General features: G+C 42.8%; 1 protein-coding gene across 10 annotated transcripts in view; it reads left to right on the top strand.

The window, feature by feature from the left end:
- Dnah9 (dynein, axonemal, heavy chain 9) overlaps positions 1-23,013 on the top strand; it is a 337,258-nt gene that overhangs the window by 24,617 nt on the left and 289,628 nt on the right. For 9 of the 10 annotated variants that reach the window (XR_003949434.1, XM_017314522.2, XM_006533212.4 and 6 more), the window contains exons 7-11: positions 10,249-10,416; positions 13,285-13,401; positions 17,216-17,366; positions 18,738-18,852; positions 22,071-22,139. Coding sequence is in view for 9 of the 10 variants with exons in the window: in XM_017314522.2 (XP_017170011.1) it covers positions 10,249-10,416; positions 13,285-13,401; positions 17,216-17,366; positions 18,738-18,852; positions 22,071-22,139 (620 nt within the window). In the remaining variant the exon portion in view is untranslated. The remainder of the gene's footprint in view (positions 1-10,248; positions 10,417-13,284; positions 13,402-17,215; positions 17,367-18,737; positions 18,853-22,070; positions 22,140-23,013) is intronic. The other variant, XM_006533213.4, reaches the window with a different exon arrangement.

Raw genomic sequence — 23,013 nt, 5'->3', positions numbered from 1 at the left:
CTAGGGACGGGCTCCCCACAACTCGTTGGCCTCTGTATTATGCCCAGTTATGGTTCTCTGTGATGGTCTCCATGTGTTGTAAAGAGAAGCTTCTTTGCTGAGGGCTGGAAGTTACAATCATCCAATAAAGGTAGTTCATGAAACCTGACTGAATTTTTTTTTGGAAAGGATAGGGTCAAAATAAGAAATACATAGTTAGAAATAACTTGAAGACATCTAGTTCAGTATTAGAACAATAGTTGAGGGAACAGAGAAGGGTATTGGACTTATGCTCCTAGCTATTAGTAGCAGAGATTTGGGGTCAAGAGAGATGTGTTGTGGAAATTCTGTAATGATCCTAACAAAACCATTAGATGACAAAGATAATACAATAACAGACTAAACCTGTTCATGTCAAATTTTTAAAAATGCATATTAAAGATTCTAGTCACAGAGGTAAGTGCTGCACCCAAAGATCAATAGAATATTGCTTAAAGAACTGTCTGGACGTGTAGTCATAGTATAGGAGAAGAGAGATAAATTAGCACAGAACATTCAGGGTAGAAGAGGTAGGATCGGTAAACTTCACTGGGGTGAATTAAATGTCATAATGAAAGTACATGTGGATTACTGGGAGCAAAAGAGAGGTGGGGGAGAGGGCAAACTCGGGAGAACTTTGAAAAAAAATAGCAAAATACACAAGAGGAAATAAATTTTGAACTAGAAAAATAATTCACTGAGGAAATTCATAAAGGCAAAAATATATGAGAGAAAGCCAGAAGCTAGATTGTATGAAAGACTTACCTCAAACCCTTCCTCAGAATCAGGGGAGTATTAATAATTCACATGTAGCATCATCCTAAATGCCTCATTTTCTCTCGGCTGCTTCCAGCACAGCTCTTGCTGCTCAACCCCTTGTCCCTTTCCCCTCCATTCATTATTCTCTCATCTCCACATCAACTCCTTGCTGCTGTGTAGCCAAGGTGATGGACACCCTGGACTCTGGGCTTTGTAGCAGTCATGTTTGCAGAATCTCCAGCCTCAAAACAAGCCTCCAGTGACTGTTTGGGAGGGGGCTTCAGCCCTGTACATACGTACTAATGGTATGACCTTTCTAACATAAGGGCTCCTAATGTACACGGGGTATCAGTAAATATTAGCATAGCTGGCTACAGACCTCTGGGAATCATTATCTCAGAGTATTCCCTTCTAGGGCTTTTTTTCTGAATCAAAGGCTCAGATGCATACAAAGAAGTTGCCTTGGTTTGACTGGAGAGAGCTTGATGTCCCCTACTCTCTGTCCCTTTGCTTCTGTCCTTCCTAAGTTGTCTGTCTTGTGTGTTGGGCTACTTACTCCTTTGCTCCTGGGCACAGTGCCCCTGTTCCTTATTTTTTTATCTTCCCAGTGTTGGCTCAGATTCATCCCCCTTGCCCTTTTCTGTCTTTTTCCTCCCCCATCTCTTCTCTCTCCAGCTCAGTGCAGCAGGACCAGGGACTATCGATTGTGTTCTGGCATATTTCATGTAGCCCTTTAGTTAACATTCCGAGTATCGCGGTGATCAATGTCTGTTTCAAATGGGATTAATCTGTTTCTCCACAGCAAGAATTAGCATGGACTTAACCTTCTTCATCGTCTATTCTAATGCAATATATGACCACCATGGTGTTGGCACCTGCGACTAATAAATAGAAGTGAGATGAATAGAATGACATTGGTACCCTTAGCTCTTATTTGCTTGTGCAAGGAACTGCCTTCTAATATCCACACTGCTCCCAGCCTCCTATCCTCTCATCTGTGATGCTCTTTACCCTTTTGCTTCTTTTGTACAAGAGAATTTTGTTGCACAGGTCCACGCTTCCCTTCTGGGTGCTTGCTGAAACAAGGTGGAAAGGCAGTGTGCGATCATGTGGTGTGCGCTGGTAAAAGGTGCGCAGTCTGCGGAGCATGCGCAGCCCGTGGAGCAGCAGCTTCCCAGGACAGCAGGATACCAATCTTCTTCCTCATGCTCTGCTCCACACGACCTAATCCTTGTCGTAGAAACTGAAGACTCCAAACAGAGAGAGATGAGGCACTCAGTTAGAGCATGGACCATTGCTGTCCTCAGAAAAGCCAATCATCAATACCCATCTTTAATAACCAGTTCAATCCGATACATCAATTAATTTATGCACAGCCACCCAGTGCAGAATGCTGAACTTGGATTTGTTTGCAGGAGAATGTAATCTTCTCTCTAAACTTCTATATGTTCCAGGGTGCCATAAATGTCTCCTTCCCTCACTCCCTTCCCCTTCCTTTTCCTCCTGCTCTCCATCCTTCCTTCCCTCCTTGCCTTCGTATTTGGCTAAAACTGGCTTTGTGGTGTTATTTCTGCTGTTTTCTATTTTGAATACCCTGCTTTTAATGGTATCGTTTCTAGATCTTTTTAGTTAAGTAGTTGCCCACATAGTTCTAGATTCCTTTCCGAGGAAGGGCTTTATTGGACTTTATGGCTTCACATAAGGCAGTGGTTAGCCTTCCTAACACGGTGACCCTTTACGACAGCTCCTTATGCTGTGCTGACCCCAAACCATAACATTATTTTTATTGCTACTTCATAACTGCAATGTTGCTACTGTTGTGAATCATAACTCTGCAGATAACTGTGTTTTCTGATGGTCTTAGACAAACCCTATGAAAGGCTCATTTGACCCCCAAAAGGGTTGCAACCATGCATGAAGAACCATTGACCTAGGGGTACATCCAAAGTACGCAAGATCTTTGCAGTTTTGAAGCCAAGGAACTGAAGAAAACCATCATCTCTTCATGCCTCTGGGTTCCTTGGCTCCTCCTACTCCCGAGCAACATACTCCAGCACAAGCACACACGCATGCTTGCAGTTCACTTATTTTACCACAATATTGTGGGATCTGAACGTCCTTGTTTATGTTTCTGCCTGCAGCCTCTTCCCTGCGAATGGTGTGGGGAGCCGCTTAGAGAGAGCCCTCATTTCTTTCATTATAAAATTGCTGTGATTCACTTGGAGACAAAATGATTCCCTGCTGGGGCTTTATGCAGAGTGATTAGCAGGGAGAGAGGTAATAAGCTGACCTGATACACACCACATTTCCTTGTGGTCCCTCTGCCATCTCCAGCCACTCTGCCCATCCTCTTTTCATTCCTGGCCTAATTGGGCTGGCTTCCTTTTCAGCCCAGCTTGAACACATGGTCACGTGTGAGACCATTAGCTGCATAAGGTCGGTGGCAGTCGAAAGGTAAAGAAAACCCGTCCTTTTTTCAAATGACCTTTAGAGATTTTCATCTGTGAGTATCTGCTTTGTGCTCTCCCTTAATGAATTCCGAAGACATTTCTTTCAAGACGGGCGGCGTGACCTCTCCTTCGGGAATAGAGTAGCCGTTGGTGAAGCTTGCCACTACCTCTGGTTTTGATTCCCCATCTCATGGGCCAGAGCACAAATTGAACCCCATCTCTCCACCTGCTACCACTATTAAATGTTGCATCATTTTTCATAACAATAGGTCCCAGTCAACCCAGTAAGCCTTCTGAGACCCCAGGCGCTTTGTGATACCTGCCTACAAAAGAGTGGCAGCGTCTCCGAGAGCTTTACTGATCCAGTATCTAATGACATCAGGATGCATTGGGATGCTCACAATTATTTATAATGCTGAGACTTTACTGACATCCTACATTGGCCACTTCTGCAGAACCACATGATATGTTAAATATCACTGTCCCTAATCCCACTGTATGTTAAATATCACTGTTTCCATCTAAAGATTAGGCAAATGAACCTTAGAATCTCAGTGTCTTGCTCCAAGCTACAAAGCCAGCAAAGAGCAGGACCAGGGTTGTATGAGCATGAGTGTCACAGCTCTTCTATGACGTGCATCCTAGCTCCAAGGCTCCTATGCACATCCTGTACACAGCACACTGCATTTCATGGTTTTACTACAAGGATTAATAACCATTGACATTTAAAAAATATTTAACCCTATTGGTTTAAGTTTGCCTTTTATCTGTCACCGAGGACTTTTAAACGGGCTGTAAAAAGAGCCTATGTGTAAATTAAGAAACCAAGATGTGTTGTGGTTTATGTACAAAGTCTGTGTCTGCAGCTACAGAGATCTTGTCTACAGCACAATCCACTGCGGATTGCAACAGAATCTTCCCAGGGATAAAGAGCTCACTGCCTGCCTAGGCAGCCCAGTCTGTTTGGACTGTCTGAAAGCTATGTGCTTTATTTGTTGGCTTCCCAGGAATTGCTCACTTTTTGTAGATTAAAATGATTACACATCAGCAGTTAACTAACTTCAACCTACATGGTCTGTTCCTGTGCTCATTCAGTCATTTGCCTCTTTCCTCAGAGTAGGACTGCAAAAGTATCTACTTTGCACGTGTCAAAGACCCTTTCAACAGCAGGCTGTCCTGCCTTAGCTTTCCACATTCTCACTCTCTGCTCAGCAGTCCTGCTCGCTAGGTTTTCTGTCCCTTTGTCACCTTCTGCTGCATGTGCGGTAGCTAAGTCAAAGCAGAAAGAACATGACTTCATTCACCAAATATTGATTCAGCTCTGAGGGTTCTCTCAGGCACAGGGGAATCTGGGAGACCTTTGGAATATTTGTAAACTCCTGGGAAAGATGGGTAGAAATTAACACAATATAATGTTAAATATTATCATGCCTGAGTACAGTAAGATCTCAGAAAAGAAGCTCAAACAAAGAAAGGAGAGGGGTGGTGTTGAGGGGTGGAAAGGGGGAGCCAGCCCTTTTGATAGGAGTTGAAGGAAAGCCCCCCAATCTTCCCCATGAGCCCCAAATAAATGCTTCATCCACTATATGTTTAAGTTAGATAAAACATAAATATCTATCATTTTCTAATAACAAGATACCCCAGGGGGAGGTTACATCTGACTTTAGGGAAGCAGTGTTCTCTATAGGTGACAGTGAGGGCAGCAGAAACTGGCAGGATAGCCTGTTGTAGTGTCTCTAGTTCCTGCAGTGAAAATGTGGCCTTTTTAAAAAAAATCATTTTATTCATTTACATTTCAAATGATATCACCCTTTATGGTTAACACTCCACAAAACCCCCATCCTATCCCCCTTCTATCCCCTCCCCTTTTCCTCTATAAGGATGCTCCTCCACCCACTCACAAACTCCCACCTTACCACTCTAGCATCCCCCTACACTGGGCATCCAGCCTCCACAGAACCAAGAGCCTCATTTCCCATTGATGTCAGATAGGGCCATCCTCTGCTACATACGTATCTGGAGCCATGACTCCCTCCATGTATATTCTTTGGTTGGTGGTTTAGTCTCTGGGAATTCTGAGTGGTCCAGTTAGTTGATATTGTTCTTTTATGGGGTTGCCCCTTCAGATTCTTCAGTCCTTCCCCTGGCTCATCCACTGGGGTCCCCAGGCTCAGTCCAATGGTTGGCTGTGAATATCTGAATCTGTATTGGTCAGGTGCTGATAGAACCTCTCAGGCAACAGCCATACCAGGTTCCTGTCAGCAAGCGCTTCATGGCATCAGCAATAGTGTGGGGTTTGGTGTTTTAAGACAAAGAAAGAACTTTGGAGAAAGTCACAAACTAAACTTTCTCTGAAAATACAGTAATTAACTACCACTCTGATTCCGTGATCTACTGCTTAGATTATCAATAGAATGCCCCCCCAACCTAGGAACATGCATCAAGGCTTCTTGAGGAATAAAAAAGTAAAATGAAATTATCATCTCATTTTCTGCTATAACCAAATATATCAAGATGCATCTGTCTTCTTAAAATGGCTAGAGAGGATTTCTCAACAAATTGAAATCGACATCCACACAATTGTGAAGAATGACTACTGGGGAAATATTCCAAGGCACAAATATTTTCCTCCTGTAAAATGAAGCAGCTAGTAAGAGATATGAATTACCATGGAGTCATTTTCATTTCCATAGGATCCATTTCTTTTCTTCTAAACATATAAAGTTGAATAGTGTTGTTTCTTTGAGTCAAAGTCTCTCTATGTAGCCCAGGCTGGCCTAGAAATCATGGTTCTCCTATCTCAGCCTCTCTAGTAGTAGGGTTGTACATGTGTTAGGATTCCCAGCCAGTATCTTATGATTATTTGAATTGTGCACGTTTAGTGATCATGTGTCGTGTGTCTATAAGCATGGTGGTCAAACCAGAGTAGTTAGCATGTCCGTAAACATGTAAGCACTGGAAATGTTATGGAGTACACTGTGATATTTCAATGCTTTATGCAATACATGTTATCAAGTTAGGATGATCAGCATTTCACGTTCCCATTACTCTGTGGAGCCTTTGAGTTCTTCCTTTCTTTTCTTTCTTTTTTTTTTTTTCCTTCAATTTTTTACTAGATATTTTCTTCATTTACATTTCAAATGCTATCCTGAAAGTCCCCTATTCCCTCCCCCTGACCTGTTCCCCTACCCACCCACTCCCACTTCTTGGCCCTGGCATTCCCCTGTACTGGGGCATATAAAGTTTGCAAGACCAAGGGGCCTCTCTTCCCAATGATGGCCAAATAGGCCATCTTCTGCTACATATGCAGCTAGAGACATGAGCTCTGGGGGTACTGGTTAGTTCATATTGTTGTTCCACCTATAGGGTTGCAGACCCCTTAAGCTCCTTGTGTACTTTCTCTAGCTCCTCCATTGGGGGCCCTGTGTAGCATCCAATAGATGACTGTGAGCATCCACTTCTGTATTTGCCAGGCACTGACATAGCCTCACAAGAGACAGCTATACCGGGGTCATGTCAGCAAAATCATGCTGGCATATGCCATAGTGTGTGTTTGGTGGCTGATTATGGGATGGATCCCCAGGTGGGGTAGTCTGTGGATGGTCCATCATTTTGTCTTAGCTCCAAACTTTGTCTCTGTAACTCCTTCCATGGGTATTATGTTCCAACTGGTAATAAGGACACATGCTCCACCATGTTCATAGAAGCCTCATTTATAATAGCCAGAAGCTGGAAAGAACCCAAATGTCCCTCAACAGAGGAATGGATACAGAAAATGTGGTACATTTATACAATGACGTACTACTCAGCTATTAAAAACAATGAATTTATGAAATTCTTGGGCAAATGGATGTACCTGGAGGATATCATCCTGAGTGAGGTAACCCAATCACAAAAGAAGTCACTTGCTATGCATTCACTGATAAATGAATATTAGCCCAGACACTTAGAATACCCAAGATACAATTTGCAAAACACAAGAAAATCAAGAAGAAGGAAGACCAAAGTGTAGATACTTCATTCCTCCTTAGAGTTCATCCTTTCTATTCTTTATCAGATGTGTTATGATGAAATTCCAGTCTCCACCATTATGTGGGAGTACTAGACCTTACTCCCATCTGATTGTGTTTGTGTCCCAATTATGAAGCCTCCACCCCCACCTTTGCCGTGACCTTCTTTATCTCTAGGAGTCACCACTGCACTGTTGGGTTGCATTGTTTTAAGCATCCACATATGACAGAACATGACTTATTTGTCTTCCTGCATCTGACATTTCACCTCATATATGTCCTACAGTTCTATATACTTTGGCACATATACTAGCATGTCACTATTTATTTATAACGAATTTCGCTTATTCACCAGCTGATGGACATGAAGGTGATTCCATATTTTACCAATTATGAATAGTGCAGCAACAAGTATGGGCAATGCTGGTGCCTCTTTAATATGCTAAAATCGTTTCCTTCAGATACTTATGTGGAAGGGAATGGGTGGGGGTTGTCCTATGGTAGATCCATCTCCAGTTGATCAGTTGACCCTCCATACTGTTCTCTCTTGTTGGCTTATTAAACTCTTTATATTTGTTAGCTTGTGTCTTTTAGAATCCAGCCATCCTAACTGTGGTTAGCTATCTCATTGTGATTTTAAGTTAAGTTTCCTTAACAGCTGGTAAAGTTAAATGTTTTTTATGAATTTGAAAGCCTCATGATTTTCTTTACTTATAAACAAAATGTAAATACAAACTTTTAATGAATAATGATCACACAAACTACCCCACCCGCACAACCACCACAGACCAAGAATAAAACATTGTCAACACACAGATGCCTTTCTGTGTTCTTCCATGATTCAGACTCTCTCCTCTCATTCAGGTAAATGCGTTAGAGACTACACAAATAAAACAATTACAGTGTGAACATTCACTTATCAAAAGCTGCACATAGTATAACTATCTTCCTAATGTGTTCTGGTATGACAGGTGGATTCTTTCAGCACGCAAAAGATATCATTTTTAATTCTACTGCACCATGTGTAACCTCTTTAGCCAACACTGAGTCTAACCCTCGCTTCATTTTTCATACAATTTCGTTCTTTCAGAAGTGTCTAATTCATGTTCTTTATCCAATTTATAATTGGATTATTTGGCTTTTAGTTATCAAGTTCCTTATATACTCTGGGTATTAATTTTCCATCAGGGGAATCACATGTAAATACTTTGTGGGTCCGCAGCTGACTCCTTGCCGTGTCTCCTCACTCTGTAGATTGCTTCCTTTGCTGTGCAGAAGTCCTGCAATCTCTTCTGTTACTCTCTGCTACTGATCTGTTCTCACTTCTGTGTCCTCTGCCTTGGAGGTTTTGTCCAAAAAGCCATGGCCTATACTGATGCCTTGAAGTGTTTCTGTGTTTCCTTCTAGTATTTTCATTCCCTCCTTCTCTTCCTTCCTTCTCAGCCTTTCTCCACTTCTCTAATACTGAAGATAGAACTGGAGGTTTCACTCTGCTAGAGAGGTGTGCTCTCTCTAACATAAATCCTAATATTTTAGAGTAGTGATTCACACACGTACGAGCACACACACACACACACACACACACACACACACACGGAAGCAAGAGCTCTGATCCTGATGATTCTGTCTCTTTCTTGCTGCTGTCTCTGCTCTCCCTGCTTTTCTGTTGATTATGCCTCAGCGTGGCTGAATGAACAGACTTCTGAGTGGTTGCCAGAGGCTGTGTGGGTGACTTTCTGGCAGTCTAAGGAGTTTGTGGCTCCTCCTCACTGCTGTGTCTCTGTCACTCCTTTTGGACTTGGTGTCAGTAGTGGCGGTGACCACTGGCCATGGGATGTTCTGGGGTAGAGACAGGACCTGATGTCTCACAGATCAGGTATTTGCTTTCGCCATTCCAACTTCTTGACGTCAAAGGATCTTCTCAAGACTCCTTATCAACTGTTTCCAAAATAACAGTTATAATCTGTGTGTGTGTGTGTGTGTGTGTGTGTGTGTGTGTGTGTGTGTATTGTGTATGTGTGTGGGGGAATGTGTATGTGTAACATGTATATAGACTGAGAGCTCTGACAGCAAACACATCTTGGATCTTGGTTTGGAGGTTTTGTGATTTTTAGGTGTGTCTTCACAAGGGATGAATTCAGTCTTCCCTATTCAGCATACTCAGAAGACATCCCTACTATTAGACATGACATGGCTTCCATAGGCTTGGGAGGGACTCCACCCCAAGGCTTTGGAGCTGTCTCATCCATCTGCGACTTAATTCTGAGCACAGCTGGGATGTGGCATGTCAATGATGACAGTAATACATATGGTGTCCTGGAAGCCACTTCAGTCCTATGCCTACACCAATTCAAGCTAGTTTCCACCACAGTGTCAAGTGTTACCACTACCCTGCACCAGATGAAGAAACCCAGGAAAGAGATGGTAAGTATTTGCCTTCCGTCACTGAGATGGCAATGTGGTTTGGTGTGCCAAGAAAACTTACACGTGTGTTGGGATGGGGGTCTTATATGATAAAGAGGGTTGCAAGAAGGCTAGAGCCACCTTCTGAACTGGTCATCTGGGCTGTTTCGGGGTAACTTTTTACCTCTATAGTCTCACACATGAGGCCTTGAATTCACTATTACAAACAGCCTGGCCTTGATCCTCCTGCCTCTGTCTCCTCAGTGCCTGAAGTACAGGCATCACCACGTCTAGCTTGACATTGACACTTTGAATAAAAATCCACTCAAAACATACAAGTTATGATGATCTTTTGTAATTTGTAGTAGAACAGAGATGCTGAAGCATACATTTCATGATTTATTTCTTTATTCTGGCTTGTGTGAATCCACTCTGTCTTGTTCCTTCAGTTTGTTACGGAGTTTAAACAACCCATTCTAACAATAACCTAACCAGACATTGCACTTTCCTAAGGAGCCATAACACTTATAATTTCAGTCTCCTCCATCTGGAGGGGAGGGGGACGGTAGTGATGACTCCTTCAATGGTTCTGTGAACTGTCGTGATAGGATCTTCTGAAGACAGCCTTGGATCTCAACAATCTGGAAAAGCTTGAGTTCAGTGGCCTCAGAGGAAACTCCCTGAGTCAGAAAGTCCAACGCATGCATGAGGAATTTGAGGAGATGTACAAGGTCTTCTTGGACTGCTCCTATGACTGTTTGGACCCCAAGGGCACGGTAGGATTTGGAGGGGCTAAATCACAAATCTGGATCCTTCTTCAGCTGCCTCTAGCTGCAGCCCTCAAACATTTAAAAGCTTTGTTGTTTTTCTTAAGAAGCCCATATGGCTCTGTGGTCCTAGTGGCTCTGCTATTTTTTATTGTTGTCAGGAGAAATTGTTGTTTCTGTGTCATTAGAAAGATCCTAATTATTCTATATACAGGTAGATAAATCAGAAGGACCCAGCCATTGACTGTTCTAAACTAATGCTATCTATGGTTATTGGCAAAGGAAGTAGTGGCTACTTTAAGGTTTCAAAGGTTTAAACTGAGCAAAGTAGACTATTTGCAAAGGTACTTTGTAACCTCACTTAAAGCTGGGATCTAAGATAGTCAAATTGTCAGGTATGCAGAGCTAACTAGAATAGACCTTACCATTGGAGAAGTGAGAGGGAAATGGGAGGAGTTGGTCAATGAGAACAAAGTGTTTCTTGATGTAGGGTGAGTGGTTTCTACAGGTGTAATGTACAATGTGGTGATCATAGTTAATAACACTATATTGTGCATCTGAAGTCTGTTGATGGGATAGTTCTCTCTCTCTCTCTCTCTCTCTCTCTCTCTCTCTCTCTCTCTCTCTCACACACACACACACACAACTTTTAGTTATATGAGGTGATAAGTTATCATAGATTTTAAATAAAAACTCATGTTAAGCCTACCACTCATGGTAAGTCCATTGTGTTGATCATTCCACAGTGTTGTACAGGTATCAAAACATCACTGTAAAGCTTAAACACATGGTTTTACCAATTATATTCAATAAGGCTGCAAAGAAACTCCAAGCTTCAAGAACAGACTGCCGAACAGAGACCAAGCATATTGATAGAATTTTATTGGTGGTTCAGGATTAGATAGAGGAAGACCATTCAAGATAAGCAAAGATAAGGAAGAACTTTCTAAAGATGGGGCACAGAGTCCAGGCTTCACCTATGTTCCCCCAAAGTCAAGTGCCAGAGGAAAAGAAAGAACTTGATATGATGGGGAAAGGGAATCCCTCCCCCCAAAAAGGGCAGGATTACATAAGAAGAAATTATAATCTAGGAGGAAAAGCAGAAATTAGGGCAGGAGTTCATTATTAGCACATTCAGCCTCTAGGGATCGTTATTGGCCAGATCCAGGGGGACAGGACTTAATCAAAGTCTATTAGCTGGAAGTATAAAAGAAAGAAGAAGATAGATTACAAAAGAGAATGTATATGTATATATATATATATATATATATATATATATATATATATATATATATATGATGGGTTTACAACTGTATAAAATCTCATATACCCTATTTATTATATATCTATTTATATTCACATATATAATATATACATATATTATATACACACACATATATACATTGATATATTCCATATATATGTGTGTATACACACATGGAATACATATATGAAAGCATGTCATAATACCACAATGCCAATATAGCTTTAAAAAAAGGTATAAATGTTCTATATTTTCCTACTTTTCTTTGTTTTTTTTTTAAAGATACAAACACGGGGGCTGAAGTGATGGTTGTTACACAAAACCTGAGTTCAGTTCCCAGTGCCCACACTGGGCAGTTTACCACCTCTTGGAACTTCCATTCCAAGATCTGACACCTTCTTCTGGCCTTTGCATGTGCCTGCATTCACATGCACACCACACAGACAGTTTCTCATACATAAATAAAAAGAGCTAAATCTCTAAAATATAAAGTAAGATCACGCATTACTCCTGTAAAACAACAATAATAACAAATAGTATTTGTATAAATTAGAGCATTGAGCCATCAAAGTTTTCTTGAAATCTGCTACATCCTAAGAGGTGAGGCATGCTTAGGTTTGCCAGATAAAGAACAATAATTAAGAGACACTTGTATTTTCTAAAATATAACTGTTTGTCTGCAGCTCGGATTTAACTGTGTACCCTGTGTTTTTATTTGCTAAATTAAGAAACTTAAGAACAATGGCTAATTGCCGTCTTAGCCAATTAAGGTGTATTTGGAAGGAATAGTATTATTTTAATTAGTTTGCTTTCCTTCTAAAGACTACATTAATTTGGAGACTCTGGCAAAGAGCTGCATTTCGAATTGGGGGAGGAAGAGAAGATGTTGACCCTGGGGCTGCTGCTGCTTCAATAATCTGTAGGGTAATATGAGCTGACACTGGGCAGAATAGAAAGGGGCTCAGAAATGGAGAGAAAGGAGCACAGTAAGTAAGGTTGGTAGATGCCAGCTTTATGTTTCATTCAACTGTACCATTGTGGCCAGAGCATCATGCTCCCAGGGTGTTCTAGTTAGGTTCTGTCAACTTGACAAGCATACCTAGACATTCATTCCTAGGAAGAAGAAAACTCAGTTGGAGAATTGCCTCCATTACACTGGCCTCTGAACAGGTCTCTGGGGGCATTTTCTTGATTGGGTGGTGCAGGAGGGCCCAGCCCACTGTGGGCACTACCAGCCCTAAGCAAGAAGGTCTTGTCTGTATTATACAGCTAAGCAAGCCAAAAAAAACCAAGCCAATACACTGCTTTCCTTCATGGCTTCTCCCTCAGTCTCTGCCTCCAGGTTTCTGCTTGAAGTTCCTGCTCCAATTTCCTTTCATGATGGACTGTCATGTGGATGTGTAAATCAAATAAACCCTCTCTTCCCCAAGTTGGTTTTGTTCAGTGTTTTATCACAGCAACAAAGGAGCAAACTAGGACATGCAGTGACGTTTAGTGAATTAAATAAATCTTTGGTATAACTGATTTCAGCACAAAGGTTAGCAGTCAAGGCTCTGCTGAGATTGGGTTGCAGAAAAACAAGGTTTTCTTACGTCCATGCGATGTCTCCTCAGGAATTTGAAAATGATGTCTGTGAGTTTAACAAAAGAGTGGAAGATCTTGACCGGAGACTGGGGACTATCTTAATTCAAGCTTTTGATGATGCACCTGATGTGGAACATGCCTTTAAGGTTAGTGCAAATGAAGCAGAAGTCTCACCCATGTGTCCTCATCTTGCATCAGAGGATAGTAAGTGTGCCCTTCTAATTCCTTCCGGCAAACCCGAGGGGAGGGGCAATGAGCATATATAATTGTGCTTCTCAGGCAGATCATTTATGCTTTCTTAAAAGTTTTTAAAATGCCTTGAAAAGGTCAGTGCTCCTTTTAGATTCCATGAGGGTCACCATTAAGAGTAAAAAGGTGCTGTATGGTGACTGTCTTGAAACCACAGCTCAGAAGTATTAAGGCTGCTTAACTACTAAGGCTAGGTTGACTTAGCCTTGAGCACAGCTTCTATGAAGAAGGGGTTTGCAGGATTCAGGCACTGGCAGGTGGAATAACTCTGGCCCTGGTCCTGTTTGCCCTATATCAGGCGGTAAGAAGAGTAGAGAGATGGTTTAGGATGGTGAGAGCATAAGTGGCTACACAATTGGGATGCTGATGTAAGATGTGGGATTCAGTAGGGTGGGAGCGGTCTCCAATGAACTGTGCAGAGGCCTGATGCCTTCAGGACTTGTTTTAGGAGACAGTCACAGGGAGGGGGCCATTTTGGTTCAGAAGAGAAGAGATGTTTTCATCTATGTTGTTCAAAATGAACTTTCTTAAGCAGTTAAATTTCTAGTTATTAAAAATGTCCAAACAGAGACTAAATGATGTATAGAACAATTGTCAAAGAGGCATAAACTTTGGTTGGGCAAATCTATGCTTTTCTTGAATATTAAATAACCCAAGTGTGCCATATTCCATTTACTGTCCTGTGTGTGTGTGGGGGGGGGTGGGTATTTAATAAGCATTTCAGCAATCCTTCTTTATACATCATGAATGGTTTACGGCTGTCCATAGAATAACCCTATATACCATTAACTGACATGACTCACTTCAATCTCGGAATTTCTCTGCACCTGCTATTCTGAGACTTGTTCATGTGACACACTGTGCTTGTCCCTTACTCTGCCTATGACACTGTTGCATGTGTCTAGAGGTACATGGGCTTTGTGTCTAGGCGTGCCTTCAGAAGTTCTTCTACAGGGAAGTTGTTTAGGGCCTTTCTGACGTTCTTTGGATCCTCCCATAATGAACATCTATATTTATTCAAGGAGCATATCTCTTATCTACAGGTTTTAGAATGTTCAGTTCTTGAAAACATGGAGCAAGGATTCTAGACAAAAGAGCAATGAACCCTTCATAGCCTTGGCCCTGGTCCCAAACATCTCTGTTTGCGGCCAGACTCTCAAAGTGTTTTCATAAAAGCATATCCCTTATCGAGCCCTAACTCTTCTTAACAGCTCTTGGAAACTGCTAGGGAAACCACAGCCAGCCAGTCCCTCCTGCCCAATCTATGTCTCTCTTTTGGTCATCTCACAAATAGAAAAATTAACACCTTCCCCTCTTCTTCACCCAGTGCAAATGTTCCAGTGGATATAAATTAATACAAATAAGTAATTGTTAGGATTTGGGGAGCTGGCCAGAGAGATCACTTAACTCCTGTTACCACTCCATAATCATCTAACATTATATGTAGCTGGGAAGTCATGGTCAGGGGATGTGCAAGTCCAAGTCCTCAAGTCGGTGCTGCAAGAGGGCCACAGTGATTTATCAGCCACCTTGTCTGCATATTCTTAACAGGAGGCTTGAGTCCCTAACAGCAGAGAATGCACAGAACACAGTTGCTCTCTTATGCAGTCGTCAAAGGGGAGCGGCTTTCTCAGGCTGAAGATAGCTCAGTTAGAAAAATATTTATTTTGCAAACACAGGGACCTGAGTTCAGTTCCCAGAGATCAAATTTTTAAAAGGAAATCAGACTTGCTTTCACAGTGCTGAAAATATAGTCAAGTGAATATTTGTAGCTGGCCAACCTGGCCTACTTGTTGAGTTCTAAGCCAATGAGAGATCTTGTTTAAAATAACAATGGTAGATGGTACTTGGGGGAAGGACACTTGAGTTGATCCTCTGGCCTGTATACACACACACACACACACACACACACACACACACACACACACACACACACAAGATCTACTACTTTCTGTTCTGTATCTGCTTATAGAGAAAAGGCTGCCCCTACAGACTTCCTTAGAAAAGGGCCAGCACCTTTATATAGGCTCAGAGTGCACCTGGAGTCATTGGGGAGAGACTTAAAGATATCTGTCCGCAGAGACAGCTGATGTAGGATCTGCCTCACCCCCATTGCATCGTCTCTGTGCTCAGCTATTACCCATGGCATGGCTTGGAAACCCAGGACTTTTTAGAACAACCTGAGATTCTGAACAAAGCTAACCAGATCCTGACATTTGCCCTCTCTCCCCTTCTGTAGGATTTAAAGGTTACTGCTAAAGAGTAATGAGGGAATGGCTTGGTGGAAAATGAGCTGGTAACATTTTGGGGTCTTGGACACAAGGGCCAATTTTGCTCCAGTGTTAGGATTTGTGGATATGAACTTAACATTGTATCTCTATTTCATTTTCATTGACTTAAAGCAAGACATGGCAGCTTTTATTTTCTGCAAAGACTCAAGAGAATAAATATTTTCAACTGAGAGCATATATTTTCTTAGTTACCCCACTCTCTTTCTTCCTTTCTTTCTTTCTTTCTTTCTTTCTTTCTTTCTTTCTTTCTTTCTTTCTTTCTTTCTCTCTCTTTTATTCCTTCCTCTCTCTCTCTCTCTCTCTCTCTCTCTCTCTCTCTCTCTCTCTCTCTCTCTCTCTCTCTCTCTCTCTCTCTCTCTCCCTCTCCCTCTCTCTCTCTCTCAAAAATCTCATTTGAAAAGTGTCCCATGAAGCAAAGCCATGCACCAAGTTTGGCTGTGCACTGCTGAGTGACCCTCTGACTTGAAGTATGAAGTAGAGATGAGAAAGTATAATTCAATGGTTCTCAAACTGTGGGCCCCAACCCCTTGGCAACAAGCCTCTCTTTCCAAAAATATTTACATTACAACAAATCCCAGTAGCAAAATTACAACTATGAAGTAGCAATGCAAATGATTTTATAGTTGGGGTCACCACATGAGAAGCTGTATTAAAGGGTCATAGGATTAGGAAGGTTGCCAACCACAGTTTTAATTGTTTATTTAATTGATTCGGGTTTAGGAAGACTAGCACATATACCAAAACAGCCGAATTCCTATGTGGCTTAGCCTCAGGCAGCATCACAGTTGAAAAATCCCAACCCAGGTATCATTAAACCATTTCTATTTTCTGTTGATTTAGGAGACACCTGGCCCTGGTTTTACTATACAGAAAAATACCTCAAATTGCCATGTCTGACTGATATGGCAGCTGATTCCTGAAACTTTCTTCTTCTGTCTCTTTCCATCACCGCCTCTCTCCTGTGTCCTATCTTCTGTGTGTAGTTCAGTATACCTTGCTGGTGTTCTTGGTTTTCCTTTAATTTAGATCCTTGCAACAGAAGAACATGTGATAGATACCCGGCAGGACAAAAGAAAGACTAGGTGTAGTGAAACAGAGGGGTAGCAATCCTAAAACTGAGGATGCTAAGGCAGGAGGATCATGAGTCCCAGGCCAAGCCTGATCCACACAGTGAGAACTTCCTTTACAAAAACACTATTCCTACCCTTCCCCCAAACAACTAAGAAACCAAGAAAGGAGAGGAGGAAGGTTCCAGATATCCACATGCTGGTGGGACAGCTACAGTCCCACCATAAAATATGTGTATCCCTCATGTACTCAGACATAAGAAGGAGGAGAAGAAGAAGGTCAAACAGGAAGCAGAATTTTTGCTGTCTTGGAAAGGTAAAGTGCCTATCTTTATCATCTTCCCTCTCTACAGCTACTGGACATCACAGGAACCCTCATCAAAAGACCCCTGGTAGCACAGGATGTATCACAAAAATACCTGGCCCTCATCCGAATGTTCAGCACAGAACTGGATGCTGTGAGGGTCATCTACAGTCAGCACATCCAGAAGGAGGCAGAGCATGGTAGGGTGGTTGCCAGGGGGATGGGCAGGGTGTGCTCTGTGACTGGGATGGGTAATAGGCACTCACTCATCTTGTATTCAACTGTTCACACATGGATCTACAATGTCCTCTGAGAGCCACCAGCATAGTTCATTTGGTGGAAATTCCAGATCATCTTGGGTGATTGTAGAGTTCACTGAACTGTGCATTTCATTTCCCAGTGTGGGAGGCTGAGATTGCCAGGGTGACCTAGACCAGTGAAATCTTGACCACCAGGGGTCAGCTGTGGCTTTGGCATGATGGGTGAGTTGATGGATCTGTGGCCACACCAGTTAATTGCCATCATAACTCAGTGTACATTTTACAAGCCCCCAAAAGAAGTTCCCTGTCCCTTGCACTGCCATAGCCACTATGCCTCTGGAGGGAGAAACTAGTAGGAAGCTGATAAGGGACAGTTGGCATCCCTTGGCATCACTTGGCATCTGTGTGTGGCTCAGCACCATCTCCTCCATCTACCCAGCCTTGGAGCTGTTTGCCACAGTCCTTTGGTGGCCATTCTTTGCATCTTCGGTAGGGTCTGGCTCTCATGCTGAAACCAATCACTTCTCAATGTTGATTCTTTGACCTTTCACCCAGATCCCCACACACATGCCATGCGTATAATGAGAAACATGCCAGAAACAAACTCATGTTCCACTTTCAAATGTGTAAGATAGAGTGTACAGCTAATAAAATCTGGAGCTGTCACACCTCTGCAATGGAGCTCATGATGAGGTAAAGGGACTGTCCCCTCTCAGCTCCGACTGAGAGTTAGAAATGCCAGTAGAGAGTGGACAATTCTAATTTTACCAGAGAAGCTGGATGGTTTTGATTGTAGATGAAATCTCACCTTTGCTAAATTGTGTTAACTGTTTATACAGAAGTAAAGTCAGTATGTGGACTAAGATCATAATACGCAGGCTGCTGGGATAATTCATTATTCACATGGCTTGTCCATTTATGACCTGACAGAATTCTCGAAGAAACCTTTGGCTGTTATTAAGCAAGGGAGATGCCACCCCAGTTTTTTTTTAATGAGAAAAGTGAGTCCCAGAGAGATGAAATTATCTGTTTAAGACTGCTGCCTCGACCCTCAATGCTCATGTAAAACTCTCTTGAGGTGTCCTAAAAAATAATTATGACCAGCCGCTAGACCAATTCAATCAGGAGGACTGGGCGGAGCACCCGTGTTCTCTGAGCTGTTGTATTCTCCCAAAGGTCTCTTTAGCAGAGCATTTGACTTCTGTCTGGAAATAGATATAGCAATGTGGGGTTAACTAGAGAAGGCTCTCCTGAGGTGGAGGGAGCTGGGGGCTCCACCCCTTGCCTCAGGATAGTTGTTCATGTCTCCAGGATTCTCCCCCGTGCACAAGAACATGCCCACTATGGCTGGCGGCATCTGCTGGGCACAGGAACTGAGGCAGCGCGTCAAGGGTCCCTTTGGCAACTTCAAAAACATACCACATCTGTGAGTATCTGATTCTTGAGAGGCACCTAAGACACACACACACACACACACACACACACACACACACACACGATCTGCCTGTTGTTTTATGTTCAACCCCTCTGTAGGCTCTGTCACCCCAGTCATATATGTGGGCTGAGATATGGGTCCTTTGGGGTTAACTTAAGCTTAGCCCCATAGATGATTTCCAGAGGACAACTAATCAGGGGCCTCACATTCTATGGAGGCCCTCAACATTACTTCTTGGGAAAAGAATTCTTTACATCCCTGAGGCAGTTGGGAAATAATGACTGCTTCTCAAATGTGCTGTGAAGATTGTGTTGGAAATGTAGCTTCTTGGCCTCCCCAGTCAAGTCTAAATCTGTGCTGGGACTCTGTGTCTCTGGCTTGGTGGGGAAATATGAGCCTGCTTCGTGACTGGTCCTAGAAGCTGAGCGTCTTAGAGGACTCCCGGCTGCTAGCAGTGCATGAGAGGAAACATTGGCTTGGGATGCTTCCTGCCCGGGGGCAGGCAGCCTTCCTCTGATCCCTCTTTGTAGGATCCCTCGATCCTGTTCAAAGCCCTTGGCATTGGCGAGTACAACAAAGGCAAAGGATTTGGAAGCTGACTGTTGGCATTGCAGCTTTCCTTAGAGTCGGGAATGTCCACAGAGACCCTGGGCTCAGGTAGCAAGATTAAATGTCTTTCAAGATGTGAGACAGAGGCGACTGTAGGGTTCAGTCACTACCTCACTCCTGGGTCATGAGTCAGACATGAAGTCTCAACATGAGCAGTTGAAATTGGAGAGGAGCTGATCTCTTCTCTGTTCTGGGTAAGCTTTCCACGTTGCATATGGAGAAACCAGGGAGAAAGAAGGGAAGTGAGTCCCATCCCCCTGTCCCAGAGACAGCCAAGAAATAACTGAGAGAGCTTCCAGTTACAGTTCCTTTCAATACTTCCTAGACATAGAGAATTTGACCAGGAGTAGGGCTGAGGACCCACACCTCACAGACATGCCCCCTGTAAAGCAATAAGGACCCTTGGTGGGGAGGTTAGATGACCCTTTTACAGGAATTGCATATCAGTTATCCTACGTAGCAGATATCCTGCATATCAAATATTTACATTATGATTCATAACAACAATAAAATTACAATAATGAAGTAGGAAACATGAAAATATTTTTATGGTTTGGGGTGTGTGGGGATCACCACAACAGGAGGACCTATATTAAAGGGTCACAGCATTAGGAAGATAGAGAGTCACTGCCTTAGAGCCAAATACAGAAGACATGCAAGAAGGAGTCAAGGTTGCTTCCAGGCATAGGAACTGCATGGCTGTCATAGGTCTGGTTCTTAAGAAGCAGAGACAGCAAAGGATGCTCTTGGGAGCTAAAGGACAGAAGGAATAGGGCTGGCTGAGTAGTGGGTAGAATGAGCTGATGGTTGGTAGTATCAGAGGCTTCAGTGCATCCTGCAAGGAGCACAGCTCCTAAGAAGCACCCAGGCATGGAGTCCCCACCTCAGCTAATTTTTATCCCTGGGGTTTCACCATAAAGAACATGACTATATGCTAGATGGCTCTCGGTCCAATGCCCTCGTCTGGTTCTGTTGACGCCAGTGCACAGGCATGTACACATGCAAAACATTCATGCACATAAAATTAAAAACATGATAAAAAGAGAATGTAAAAAAAAAGAGAGAGAGAGAGAGAATGCTGTAGGTTTCTAGCAAAAAGTGAAATGGAAGCAACATTGCATTGCGTCTGAGGACCCCTCAGACCTACTAGGCAGCGTAGCCTGACACTTCGTGAAGTAAACCGTGTGCACCTTTGCCTCAGGCTCTCCAGATCCAAGTCTGAGACTTGTGAGGCCATTGTGAGGTCTATAGAAATCCTGCAGGATGTGGGGGAGATCGGGAATACGAGGTACAAGCCACCTGCCTGGTCCGGAGTACTCTGAGATACTGCTGCTCATTTAGCACCAAAGGGAACAAAGAAACCCAGTGCTTTCTCTGCAGGAGCGAGGAGGGTTCTGCGGACGGCTCTGGGGATCACATGAAGAGACCTGTGCTGGCATATGGAGAGAACGGATGTTAAGGATTTAGCAATAAGCTGCCTTGTTTTGCTAGCAGGACAAAGAACAGACTCCATACAGTTAGTGTGAAGGTATTTGAAAATTAAAGAGACTTCACCAGTTTTCCCCAGGAACTGGGCATTTATTTACGATAGCAGCCAGTGTCAAAAGCAGTGGGGAACACTGGCTAAGAGTATTGCAGGGTCGACTCTGTTCTCTTCTGTGGTCCTCAGCATCCAGGCAGGAGCCTCTGACATGCCTGTGAGAGAAAACGGTGTTTGTGGATGCTTTCTGCATGCAGGGGTGTGTGTGTGTGTGTGTGTGTGTGTGTACACATTTTAGAAGGAGAGAGGTGGGTCAGGCCTCATGCAAACATGTCATAGAATAGCAATGTTTCTGAACAAGTGTCCTCCTAGTTAGATTTTAGAAACCCTTTGTTTGTACCTATCTAGGGAAAGGGGATCTCTGTCTGTCTGTCTGTCTGTCTGTCTGTCTGTCTGTCTGTCTCTATCTATCTATCTATCTATCTATCTATCTATCTATCTATCTACCTGTCTATCTACCTACCTACTGGTCATCATGTATCTATTACCTATATATTATTATATGAAGCATTGTGATAAGCACATATACATATAGGTAATGTTTTAAGGATGTTTTTCTTCATACACAGAAAACAACATCACCTAGAATTTTTCTTTAGTCCCTCAACTTTCTTTTTATTCATGTTTTGTGAAAATTCATCTACCTGGTGTATATATGACCGGCTTAGCCAGGACAGCAGTTGGTGGAAACACAGCAACAGACATCACACTGTCCCTTGCCTTTTGGGGTTCTGCCGGAATTTTAGAAAGTGTGGCTGCCCCCTAGTGGCCTGTGGAAGATGTTCAGGGAGGAGAATGCAATCTCTTTCAAGGCCTTTTGAAAACTAACCCAAAAGGCTGTTCCATCTCCGGTTTCTTTGTCTTTTGATATTGTTGTTTTATTTCTTGAGATGCACAAGATCCCTGTATTTGTCCCAGGGAGGCCTGGGACACATGATCCTGTTGCCTCAGGACCCCAATTATCAATACCTTCTCTGTAGCCTGTAGCCTTGATAGATGGTAATATTTTGGCCTTTTCTAATTGTATATCTTTTTCTCCCCTTTTCTTGTGAATTGATAGGTACTTGCAATCTGCTGAAGGAAAGCGAATGATACAAAAATACGAAGACTTGCTCTCCCTGCTAGAAGAGTAAGCAGCTTCTAGGATTGCATCTTCTTTTAGATTACTCCACCCCCCCAAGTCCCCATTACCCCCACATTCCCATACCCCCTCACCTCTATACCCCAACATCCATGCCTTTTGCTGTTCATAGGGCATATTTCATATCCTCTATGAAATCTCATTGTGTAGTGTATGGTATAGCCCCGCTACTTGTGAGTACAGTATTACAGGGCCTTGAGAACAAGTCTCTGGGAGAATGTGGCTGTATTCTGGACACAAATATGTTCCTAGTGTCACTTTCCTAGGTCTATGAACCTTGTGAGATGGAGTGGTGTTCTGAGAAGCCTAGAATCGGCAGTTGCTGCTTAGTAAACAGAAAGCAATAGTTTATACTGCAAGGAGCAAACTTAGTTCCAAAATATGTCCTTCATCCTTTTAGAGAGAAAGCATAAGAAAGAATGGTATTTTCACATGGGCTCATAATTGTGCCTTCTCTGGAGCCCAGTGTATCTTTTAGAAGTTCTGGGTCTACAGCTACCTCTTCTAATATGGCTCTGCCTTCTTCTTTTGCTGTTGCTCTTTCTCCTGGCTCTAGAGAGTAAGGTATAGGTATAAAAGCTCAAATTCAGATACTGCTTGTCATTGGGTTAGACAAGTAGACTCCTGGGCTCCTCTACCTGCCAGGGATCCACACATCTACCCTTTACCCTGTAAATATCTTAAATGTATTTACCCTTTCATATCTTCATCACTGGATTCTTTAAAAAAAAAAAAAAAAAAAAAAAACCTACATCTGCTCCGGACTGACCTGTAGCAGCTTCCTGACAGCCCTTCTTATTTGTATCCCTTGATGCACACACTAGCCAAATCCAATGATGTCACTATAGCCTCATTTGAAAAC

Source organism: Mus musculus, chromosome 11 (assembly GCF_000001635.26).
Source record: "Mus musculus strain C57BL/6J chromosome 11, GRCm38.p6 C57BL/6J".
NCBI classification, from domain to species: Eukaryota; Metazoa; Chordata; class Mammalia; order Rodentia; family Muridae; genus Mus; species Mus musculus.
This window is presented reverse-complemented; position numbering and strand designations above follow the sequence as displayed.